This window comes from Trichomycterus rosablanca, chromosome 22 (genome assembly GCF_030014385.1).
Source record: "Trichomycterus rosablanca isolate fTriRos1 chromosome 22, fTriRos1.hap1, whole genome shotgun sequence".
Taxonomy (NCBI): domain Eukaryota; kingdom Metazoa; phylum Chordata; class Actinopteri; order Siluriformes; family Trichomycteridae; genus Trichomycterus; species Trichomycterus rosablanca.
Window position 1 is genome coordinate 16,729,430 of NC_086009.1, and position 12,438 is coordinate 16,741,867.

Consider the following 12,438-nt stretch of genomic DNA (forward strand, 5'->3'; position numbering starts at 1 on the left):
ACATTTGGATGGGGGTGTCTTAATATTTTGGCTCATTAGTGTACGTCTGTCTGTCTGTCAATCAGTCCATTCATTAATCCATACTTAAGTCTTTCTTTCAAACGTCTGTCTGTCTGTCTGTCTGCCTGTCTCACGATAACAACTGAGCCCTACATTCATGTGGGACTGGCACAGGGAGGCAGTATGTTAACCTAATAAATGTCACTGCCTGAGGGTGGAGTCGACCTCATCACCCCTTTTAGCAGTAAATAGCCGCAAAGCAGCTTCTGTCTGCATTATAAGAAGAGCTCAACACAAAAAGCAACACCTCCCATCCCGGAGCTCAGTTACCTACTGATATTGAACAGAATAATGCTGCACTATAATTTATACTTCAGGGACATCTATTTGTATTAATTTGCTATGTCACCGAGAGGAAACGGCTTGCTTCACTTTCTACAATCTTTATGTTTTCTTTGGTCCTGTAAGGCGGACCTGTGCAGCTGGAGTGGAAGGTGGGTATCGAACAGTTGCTCTGTGCTTTTTGAACGTTGCATTGGCAGTAAGTGTTTATGTGCTTAATTGTTCGTAAAACTTAGATGCTTATTTCAGGAAGGTTCCTACAAGATAATTATAGGCAAACCCAAATAACAATATTAGTTCCTATTACATTTATCAGGACTAAAACAGTCCAATAGTATGCATGCTGTTTGTAATACAAATAATAAAATACACTTTTGCTTGTCATATAGAGTACAGACGTTTTACTACGTATCTGATACATACATGCCTTCTATTTTAGAACTGTAAAGAAGAGTGTAGAAAAGTACCATTACTAAACATAGGGCTACTTTAAACACCCCAGTCAAAATACAAATTGTGTGTTTGCTATTATATTATCAGGTCTTCCTAAATGCTTAAATATCCTATTCATTATGTTTGTTTACAGATTTATTTGTTCAGGAGCTTCAGAAATTCTGTGAATTAACTTAATAAAACCTAAACCAGCCTGGTTTCTTTTGATTTATATAGTTATCCAAATTGTAATAAAATAATGGCTTTATTAATCACACGTGGCTCACCAGTAGCATCTTTAAAATGTATTGTTAAGTAGGAAATTAACTAAAATATGCCTTTCTCTTTACATGTTCCTCATGATTTTATAACACCATCCATAGATGTACCTAACCTTTTTTAAGTCATTTATGTTACTACAGCTGAATGAATGAATAAATGAATGAATCAGTGAGCCTCTTGTTATCTAGTGTCCCATATTTGCAGATTTCCTATTATGTTTAAATGTTTGCTGTGAAACTAGAAAACCAATAAAACAATGAATAATGGCTTTGCTATTTACACTTCCTTTACATTGCACTGATCTGGATGTGTTTGTGTATTTATCCTCAGTGGTCTGGCAGGCTCCTCTCTGTCCGGCTCAGTACAGCAGGTGCGCCTGCGCTGTTCTGCCGGCTCTGTGACTTGGTTCTCTCCTCGCCATGCTTTGCGGGTCGTCCTGCAGCCCAACGTGTGGAGCGCTTCTAATACCACTGTGTGCATTAAAGCTTTGCGGGGGTTCCGGAGTGCTACTGTGTATGTGGAGCGCTCAGAGAGGCTCGACCTGCTGCTGCAGGATGATCAGTCTCCAGAGCAGGTTCGCTGTTTCCGTGTAGAAGTGCACAGTGTTGCCATTTTTCTTCAAGCCAACCCGCTGAGCCTGGAGGGGCCGAGCATTGTGGCTCTTCGTTATGAGCTGCTTCAGCAAAAAAGCAGCGTGACAAATATACCTTTAAACACAATGCATGGTAAAGAACACACACACACACACACACACACACACACACACACACACACTCATATTCTTATATGTGTTATTGAGGGAAGGCAGTTCACCATACATTTTTGATGTCTATTAAAATTCATTCATAATAGGAACAAAGGGATTTATGTGTTTATTATTTTATTAATGATTAACAACCATCTATCCATTCATTCATTCATTTCTATGTATATAATCTGTCTTATTTGGTAAATGACCATTCATTCATTCATTAATTTATTCATATGTATATCATGTTTTTTTATTAAAATAAATTCAAACAGTATGTACTGTAATTTGTTTACGCATTATTTATTAAAAATGAGGAGAGGACAAATCAGTGATTTATTGATAATCGTAATAATACTAATAATATTCTATATTTATTATTATATTCTTAATAATATATGTTTATTATATAATGTATTTAATATATAATTTGCTTACAGATTATTTATTAAAAATGAGGAGAAGACAAATCAGAGTGATCTATTGATAATAACAATAATAATGATAGTCTACATTTATAATATATTATATTAATATATTTATATATATTTTATATATTATATCATTTTTTATAAATGGTAATATATTTATAAAATATACTTTGTATTATTATATTCTGTATTATTATTATTACTGCCATCTTCAGCATGAATTATCAGGACTAAATTCCACAAATACCAACCCATTGTCCTTATATAAGGGTCTACTATTGATGACAAACACTGAGACAGAAGTCGGTGGTTGACTGACTTCTGCTCTCCCAGCATCTGCAATGGAATTCACATTTCAGTAAAACACAATACAAAGATCAGACTGAAGTCAAATTGCTTTCTTCACACATAGGACCTGTGTTGACATTCGGCATTATATACCAATTCTTCACATTCCACTGAAGGCTCCTTGGATTTTTTTCTCATAGATCCTGACACTTCTTCAGTAAGATGTGCTAACATTACACAAGTTAATTAGATTGCTGCTCCAAACAAAAATGTTCTTTGGGGTGCTAATCAAAACTGTCATTCATGCTTTGTCTCAAATAAGCAACGATTTCTGTTTACATTCACAGACGCCTGTCGACCGTGCAGTGACTTGGAGATACTAAAAGCTGTCTGCACCAGTGACTTCGGTGAGTGAAATGTTCCAGCTAATCTAGTGTCTGTGTTTTGTGTTTTAATATTATCAAACACATTTTCTAATGTAAATTTTATGTTATATTTAGCTTTTAAATGTGGATCTAGCGTTTGTTGATGTAAGTTTGAGCTTGCATTTTTGTGTGAGTATAGATTTGTCTTTTTCTGTAGGTCAGGGTTTTTCAAACTTTTTTTCAGGCAACCCACATTTTGTCCATGATTTTTACAGCAAATTCATCAAAACACCAAATTCATTAAAACAAAACACAAAACAAAATATACATAATTAATGAAATTGGTGGCAATCTGGTCCTACTGTGGTTTACGAGGAGTAAGCTTTGACAGGGGAAACTGTGTACAAGTTACAATTCGTTTATTTATCTGTTATTATTTTTGCGTGCGACCAATTTGTTTTGGCTTGTGACCCACCCAAGGTAAGGTGTAGTAATAATGTCAATGTTAAAAACTCAATATTACAATTTAAAAGCATTTGATTTTAGAATAACCTCAGTTATTTGTACCATGGATACCACAGTCTGTTGGAAACATTTCCTTTGACATTTTGGTCAGGGTCTCACAAGACTTGCTTTTAAAGCCCAGCTGATTAAAAGCTCATATTAATTTTTATTAGAATATTTATTTAGAATCTTTTTTATTTATCAGAGTACTTAGTCACTAGCTTGGATCGCAGAATGAAATTTATTTCATGAATGGCTGCATGCAGGGTGACGTGATCTGCTCTCAGTAAGAGGGGCTCGTGGGATATGAGGGGTCTGGAATTCCCTACAGGAGGCACATGGCTTTAAGGCCTGCAACTGAGCAAAAGCAGCAGCTTCTTTTAATTTGCTCTATTTATAGCCTGACCTTTGCACCTTAATCTCACAAATCACCATCAGGGACTCTCTAATGAAAGCAAATAGCTGACTAATGAAAGTGTAAATGTGCAGTGAAAGGGGTTTTACCTGCCCTGCTGTGTGGGGACTGAGGAGAAGGTTTGGAGGTAAAGAGGGATTGAGATTTTGAATGAATTCTAAAAGGAATAAATCAGCCAAAATTAAATGTATACTTGTAACCCTTTTGTGACCCTTGTAAGACCTTTGCTTATGAAGTTTTTTACTGGAACTACACGTTCTGTTTATAAGTGTTTAATGACTGAATAACTGGAGCACATACTTCTTTGTTCATAAAAATGCACAAATAGCTCTTTTTCAAGGTTAAGGTTCAAGGTTGTCAGTTTAAGTCTGAACAGGTTTTGGAATCTTCAACCTGGACCACATTTTTATTATTACTTTGAGGTCATAAGACACGAGTAGACTGAATTAGCCCAACCATGACTCCTAATTTAAAGATTTTAAGATAAGTTTGCAATGATTGTAATGTTTTAAAGGCTGTACTATTTTGCATCATTTCATTATTTTAGTGCTGCCAAGCCAGTTTTTAAAAATTCTAACGTTTAAATGGTATGTATATACCATATTGCCTGACATATTTGCTAATTAAGATAAATAAAAAGCCTAAAATATATTCTTGATGCCCTAAAAAAGTAGATCACCATGTACATGCCACATTGTCAGATATTTATTTTTCTACCATTCCTAGTGTCATCACACAAAATACAATTAAAAATAATTGGACATTTGTTTGTTTCACCAGTGGTCCGTGGCTCCATACGGAACATATCCCATGATTCCGTACGGCAGATCTCAGTCATAGAAGTTGAAGACAGTCAAGTGTATCGACAACGAAGTGGCGTGTTTGAAAGAGACCCAGAACTGTCGAGTCTCTGGCATGGCATCATCTACACCCACATGCAGTGTGGTGTTAAAGCAGGAGCTGGTCAGTTTCTCTTCACCGGAGTTGAGCTTTTTGGGGAGGCTTGGCTCGGCTGTGCTCCACGATTCAAAGTCTTTGAGAGGATGTATAATTCAGCAAGGAGGACACAACAAATCCTCTGTAATTTGTAAGGTTGACCAAATTATTAAAATCCCAAGACTGCCATAAAATAAGTTTCCATTATAAGTGTAGGTAGCTTTTGACCTTTTCTTTAGGTTATAAAATTGGACATTCAAAGCAGACCAAAGGTAATGCATAATTTCATTACTTTTTATGAGCTTTCTTATTCAAGTTTTAACAAGTAAAAGCTTTGTTAGTGTGTTTATGTAGCTCAGTTTGATATTTTGATTTAATTTCAATACAGAAAACCATTTTCTGACCGATTGTAAAGCGTAATTTAAAAAAAGGATGCCAGATGGGATTGGTATATGTGCATGGATGTTTATGAGTTTGTGTGTGTATAATATCTGAATATTTAGGGTTGCTAACTGCAGTAATATAGTTATGAAAATGTATTTATTATGTATTTAACCATCACGGATATATACAGGGTATGAAAGCATCTGTGCACAAATCTGAATGTATATTGATTACGGATTGATTATGGATTGTTGGACTGATGGTTTGGATTTGTAATGGTTTTTAATGATTGTGAAACAAAAAATAATTCTATTAAACATTAATTAATTCTATTGTAAAATATAATTGTTGTATTATTTACCATTATTTAATAAAACCATGATTTGTAATGAAACCACTTTTAGAATTGTTTAGATTTTTTAGCAAATTGTATTGCCTTTTAATAAAGCCCTTCACGGCACGGTGGCTCAGTGGGTAGCAATGTCACCTCACAGCAAGAAGGTCCTGGGTTCGATCCCCAGGCGGGGCGGTCCTTTCTCTGAGGAGTTTGTATGTTCTCCCCGTGTCTGCGTGGGTTTCCTCCGGGAGCTCTGGTTTCCTCCCACAGTCCAAAAACATGCAGTCAAGTTAATTGGAGACACTGAATTGCCCTATAGGTGAGTGGGTGTGTGTATGTGTCTGCCCTGCGATGGACTGGCGTGTTACTGTGTGCCTTTCACCCATTGAAAAGCTGGTAAAGGCTCCAGACTTGACTTGACTATTCCAAATGACACATTTTCTTGTGTTTACTTTAGATTCTGGCATTTTCTTTTTTGGCTCACTATCTTAGTACACCATCTAACATTTCTGGTGTTAGACTTCAGGTGAACCTACCTGTACAATCTCCTGTAATATTTCATAAAACAACAGAATGCGTTTGTCTAATACTCTTGGACTTAAATGAAACAGTTATGTAACAAACTATGTTTTAAACAGTTAATAGATGTGCTTCCAAAACTCTTTCTCTTTCTGTAAATCTAAGTGTGTCTTTTGTTGTCCTGGCCCCCAAAAAAGTAAGATTCAGACAGCGTTGTCCTCACTGCACACTATGGCTTTTCTGTTGTGACCCACATCCCATTTTAACCAAAACTCTTTATATCCAGGATCATCTGTGAATGGATTAGGCCTAGCAGAAAATGATATACAAATGTGTCTGGAAGAAAGAAAGCTCTGACAAGGCTGAATTGGTCTATTCTTTGAGCTTGGTAGCCTGAAGCCACGGTTTGGGAAGCTGGCTAAACAGATGTGAGCGACTCTGGATTCAAGACTATAGATCCCGTCAGTGGGCCCCTCCCAGAAAAGGAACAATTAATTGACTTTTAAAACCATTTCTTTTCTTCCTGCCTCACACTTCTACTTGACTGAACAGGATTCACAAATTGCTGTCTTACCCTCTTTTTGCGACTAAATAGTTGCCAATGAAAGTGTAAATGACTTTGGATTGAATGCAGCTCTCACAATAGCTCTACCACGACAAGTCTCTGACCAACATAATGATCATTGTCATTATGACTGTCATCCATGAGGCTCCAGGGCCTGTGAATGTGGACTGGGGGAGTTCAGAGAAGCAAAACAGACCAGCCACTCTTTTTTTCCCTTGTGGTTGCTATTTGCAGTGGAGATTATTCAATTCGACAGTTAATCCAATTATGGGCCCTGTCTTCTGTATAGAGCAAAGAGAGCTGAGCATTTAAAATTTTTGTACTTAATCATTTAAATGTTTTATGACCTTTTTCTACATTTACAAACTGAATAAATGTTTTATTGAAACGGGGTCTTAAAGTTATAGGAAGTTAAAGTTAGGAAGATCATTTTAATCTTAATCAATTGTCCATAGTTCCAGACAAATGTTCTTTTTAGTGAATGGACTTTACTGTTTTATTTCAATAACTAATTATAGATATATTAGGTGTGGTTTAGTCTCTCCATGTCACATGGGTATCCTCTGGGTACTTCAGTTACCTCACACCTCAGACTGTAAAACATTCAGAAGTTAAATTTGACTAAATTGCTCAGTAGTAGTGTGTAAGTGAGTGTGTGCATATTACTCTGTGATGAATTGGTGCTCTGTCTAAAATAGGTTCCTGCTTTTTGTCAGGGAACAGGGGCGTGTAGAACTGAAAGGTTTGTGGAATGATCAAAACACCTGTTTAGAACTTTCCGAAGGTCAGCAGGTGAATAGGTAACAGGTGATTTTATCATGATTTGGTATAAAGGAGCAACAACAACACACTTCTAAAAGTCTTGGTTGTTTACAAATAAGGATGGGTCGTAATATAAAAGGCACTAATAATTCTGAGGGGTACATATGCCATTTGGAATATGAAATATATAGTTTTCATAAAATTGTACGTCGAATAGGATTTGCAAAGCATTGCTGTCTTGTTTTTAACATTTTTCTTACTTCCCCAACATTTTGGGAAGAGCACTGTCAATGACCCCGCAAAAATCCCAGATGCACATCTGCACACATCTGATGCACTGCTCTGTAAATTATGGCTTTATTCAGTTTTTGTCCTTCCACAATTGTCAAAGCCAGCCTGAGGCATTTAGTTCCAGCCAGAGCCCCATCTGCCAGACTTTCCACAGGGAAGCCAGTTTTGTGGGAGAACAGGCCAGGGATCTCAGGGGAGCGCTGTGCCCCTGGCCCGGAAGGCCGGCAGGAGTTCTCCCCACAGGCCAGCTAATTGGTTTAGAGCACCGCCTGCCAAGCTTTCCCATGTGGGCCACTGCTGTGCTGATGCACAATGTGGAACAGCGTGATACCCTACCGCTCAGCCGAGCCTTTCACTGCTCCATCTTCACTGATGAGGCAGAACCACTCACAAAAGCCAAATCTGATATATCCTTTCCACTCCTAGAATTAAAACGACTTCTTTCTCTTCTGTCTTTGGGTTTATAATTGAGTTTTTGGTGCAACTTTATTGGCAGCTTTTTTATTTCTTTAATTCATAAGGTAATGAAGAGTAATGTCAATATCAACATGTCCAATCTGGTTGTCAGCTTGATTGATCACAAATGGCTCTGTTGTTAGTGCAAGACACCTGCTCACATGCTCTTTTACAAAACATATTTCAGCTGGCAAAACAGTCCAATACATTTTAAACAAATTTTGTACAATATACATACACAAAATGACTTAAGAGAAAGACTGAGCCTCCAAATGGTCATTTCTCTTTAGTGACAAATTAACAAATTTAATATCCAGTTTTTCATCTTTTCATAATAGTTTTATGGGCACAAACACACAAGGTATTTTATTTTAAAAGCAGCAAAAATGTTACACTTTTTATTAAATGCTTCACACAGATCAACTATAATTATACTAAATTATACTAAATAAATTTGTAGCTGTGCTGCTGTGGGCAGTAGTATGATAATAAACCCAGAAGCATTAATTTTTTCTGCCCTTTTTGTCTGGTATGTGGATTTGTTAGACCAAAAAGCCTGGACTAACAAATCTAAAAGTTAAAATATTTGCGGCCTTGACCACCAGACATGGTGTTATCATGTTTAATAGGCTAAGCAAGCATTCCTTATCAGTGAAGCTACAGATGAAAGGTGTAGCTGCTGTATTCACACACGGGATAACACCAATGTTAATTTTGTTTATCTTAGTTTCGATTTTCACAAAGAAAGAGGGAGTACATGGTACTAGTACATGGTGTGCCGGGTGTGTTGGAATGGTCTGTGTCCTTGTTAGATGGGAAGCACCATCATACCAACACAAAATGTTTGTGGGCGGCACGGTGGCTAAGTGGGTAGCACTGTCGCCTCACAGCAAAAAAGGTCCTGGGTTCGATCCCCAGGTGGGGCAGTCCGGGTAATTTCTGTGTGGAGTTTGCATGTTCTCCCCGTGTCCGCGTGGGTTTCCTCCGGGTGCTTCGGTTTCTTCCCACAGTCCAAAAACATGCAAATGAGGTGAACTGGAGACACTAAATTGTACATGACTGTGTTCGATATAACCTTGTAAACTGATGAATCTTGTGTAATGAGTAACTACCGTTCCTGTCATGAATGTAACCAAAGTGTAAAACATGACGTTAAAATCCTAATAAACAAACAAACAAAATGTTTGTAGGAATTTACTTTAGTTAAATAAGTACATTACTATGAAGTAACACTGTTTAAAATGCTTAAAACGCTGCAACACTGCCCAGGATAAAGCGGTTTGATGCAAATGATTAGAACGAGTGTCCATATTCTTTTGGGCATAATGCATCTTCACTTTGGTTCATGTGTGAATCGAACCATATGTCTAAAAGATTCGATTCACCTATTCCTGTAATAGAGAATACAGAGTCGGTTGTGAGCAGTGGATTCGATTCCAGAGTTCACAAGTGATTCACTTCGAAATCGGACGCTACCACTCGAACTGTGACGTCACCGATGCGCCATTCTAGCTGTTATTGTTTCAGTCACCGATACAGTGAAAGTAGCAGCAACAACAACGCTTGTATTATTTTACTTTTTTATTCTTTTGAAGCAGTAAAAGCTGGAGAAACAGACGCGAAATAAGAGGAAACTAAACCGAGACAAACTCAGCTAGGATGCCAGGGATCGTTGTTTGGATAAATGATCATCTGTTAGCAGCATTGATAAGCTAAGTTGTTTGCTAGCGGGTGTTTGAATTGTTTATGCTGCTTATTTAGCACAGAGAGTGTTTAGTTTTTGTCTGTGTCTGTGTCTGTTTACAAGTACAAATAAAGCACATATATTGAAATTCTACTGAACTGTACTTGATTACTGTCCTGATTTGCACTCACACTTATGAACAATGGTTCTGTAGTCGAGACGATGGTTCATTTGCAGGCTTAAATGCTTCTTTGCTTTATGAAATGGGTCTTGAATGCGAAAATATGTCCAATCTGTGACTGAGAAATAAAAAAGTAAGTAGTTGCAGGGAAACTGTTGCCACGAAGTGTGTTAGTCCGTTTTATTGTTTGATTAAGTGAAGGGTATTGCAGTACTAGAAAAGTGCATCATGCCAATCGGGCAGAAATCACACCGACATTTACAGCTATTTACGCTGGCATATAAGCCTGTAAATACATACAATATGTAGCCGTAATTATTGTCAGAAAAACAAATAATGCAAACCACATTTAATGTTAGTCCATGGTTTAGTTTTGTGCCCTAGATGCCACTTAAAGCCACTTGTTCCATCCTTTTCCATTTCCAAAAAAAAAAGCACTTTGGTTCTAACAGGTTTTAGCAGATTTGTGTTCTTCGACTGTTGTTTACCTAAACTTGAGAAATGAAATGTTCACTATGGAAGCACTTCTGTAAGTCGCTCTGGATAAGAGCGTCTGCTAAATGCTGAAAATGTAAATGTAATGTAATGTTTCTCTTGGATCTATTTAATATATTTTTTCTTTCATTTCTGACAGAAGAGTGTAAGTTTATGAACACTTTGCTTTGCACATACAGAAATAGGGACAATTTTATGGAAATTAGAGTGTAAATTATACGTATGTAAAGTACGTACTTGGCGCAACTTACGCAATTCACGAAACTACGCTAAAAACGTAAGTGAGTTTCGTGAATCGGAGCATGCGTAGTGAGGCTCTCATTCCGCGTTTGTGTTTTGACGAATAAGTTCTCCTCTTTTGACTTTGTGCTTATAAATGTAAACAGAATAGCATCTGTTATTTAATTTAAAGTAACAAGGACACATATATTCGGTCTCTATTAAAAATGTTCATATTTATTCACCCAGCAAACACAACTACGTGGTATGAGTTAGCCGCTTGGTGATACGCCATGATGGGAACGTTTAACCTCAGAAATGACGAGAAAGTAAAGCACCTAGAAACAAGAAATCTGACCGCTTTAAACATCTGAATGTATCTACACCCCTACTGAGAGCAGCTACTTACAAAAATGTATGTATTACAATATTAATATGATAGAGTTATAAATACAGAGTGCGTATAGAAACAGAAATCAGTGCAATTAGCTTAGCAGCTAACACTAGCGACTAAGCTAACAAGTACCAGTGTTGTTTACCTCGGATATTAACTCACAGCTGTAATGTCTTTCGTATAGTTAGTGTACTGCACACAGAGCTCAAGTCTTTACTGTATATTTATTTCATAATAATATATGGTTTATGAACACCTTGCTTTCCCCACCTGCTCTGCTGTGTTTTGTTGTTATATTATTGTATATGATTGTATAAAAATCTCTAACTGAAAATGAATTTAAGTTCTTTAATAATTTTGTGTATTTTGTTTAATTTACAAAAAGTCAGAAATGTGCAGTAAATTATGTTTTGTTATTATATAATTGGTTCTGAACAAACCTTAGACTGCGTTCATTGTAATAATAAAAGTACTTTTTATTTGCCTAAACACTTTGCTGTCCTGGGTTTTAACTTGCACATGATTAACTAATTATCAATAGAAAGTAAAAATAAAAAATCACAAAATCATTTAGTGGTCATAGCATATCGATGATACATTTACCTCATAAATCATGACACACAGCTGAAATAAAATAAAATGAAATAAAAAAAAAACTTGATATAGGATCAATACCAAATTTTGCAGTATTGCACACCACTAGTTCATACTGCTAAAGGTTGAAGTTAAGTATTTATTTATTTATTTATTTTCATTTATTTAATTTATTTATTGTCAATGTATTAAAAAATACAACACATTTTTTTTTTTGTTTCTTGGAGTTGCACAGAAAATTTCGTTGTATTTTTTAATGCAATGACAATAAAGGCATTCATTCATTCATTCTAATTCATCAATAAATGACCAACACAAAGAACCACCCTTACTGGGAGTCACTGTGTTAATGTCTAAACCCAATTTAAAAAATGTCAGTAAAATAGAAAAAATACTAATTAAAACAGAAAGGCAATGTACTGTATATTTATATATCTTTTATGGCCAGGACCATTAAACAATTTAAAATTGTAGCAGGCTATCAATGATCAGGATGTTACATGACAAGTGTTTTTGTATATAAAACATTTTATTTAAACAGTTAAGAAATTTAAAAAGTCCATTAGACATGTATATTTTTTTAAACATCAAACAAGTTACAGTCTAAGAAGAACAATAAACATTAAAAAAAAAATTAAGAAATTCATACACATCGGAATTATTTAAGGCCATCCGAAAACCTGAAAGTTTGCATTAAAAATACCATCAGTTAACTTAATTTTGAAGAATTATGAAGTATGTACAGTTTTCTTTTGTAGAATTCAGATGATAATTAAACATGGATTACATAAGACCAATTAAAGACTCTCTAACA

General features: G+C 36.0%; 1 protein-coding gene across 1 annotated transcript; it reads left to right on the forward strand.

The window, feature by feature from the left end:
- Positions 1 to 402: 402 nt before the first annotated feature.
- Positions 403 to 5,005, forward strand: LOC134300154 (meteorin-like protein). The gene is made up of 4 exons (XM_062984820.1): positions 403 to 494; positions 1,387 to 1,781; positions 2,871 to 2,930; positions 4,588 to 5,005. Exons 1-4 carry the CDS (start codon positions 403 to 405, stop codon positions 4,896 to 4,898), a joined length of 858 nt encoding a protein of 285 aa, XP_062840890.1. The 3' UTR covers positions 4,899 to 5,005.
- Positions 5,006 to 12,438: the final 7,433 nt, after the last annotated feature.

Bases quoted from the DNA above. Each gene is read 5' to 3' on its own strand.
- LOC134300154 (XM_062984820.1), top strand. From the start codon at position 403: ATGTCACCGAGAGGAAACGGCTTGCTTCACTTTCTACAATCTTTATGT. The intron at 495-1,386 runs GTGGGTATCGAA...ATTTATCCTCAG, and splicing joins CTGTGCAGCTGGAGTGGAAG to TGGTCTGGCAGGCTCCTCTC. The intron at 2,931-4,587 runs GTGAGTGAAATG...TTGTTTCACCAG, and splicing joins TGTCTGCACCAGTGACTTCG to TGGTCCGTGGCTCCATACGG.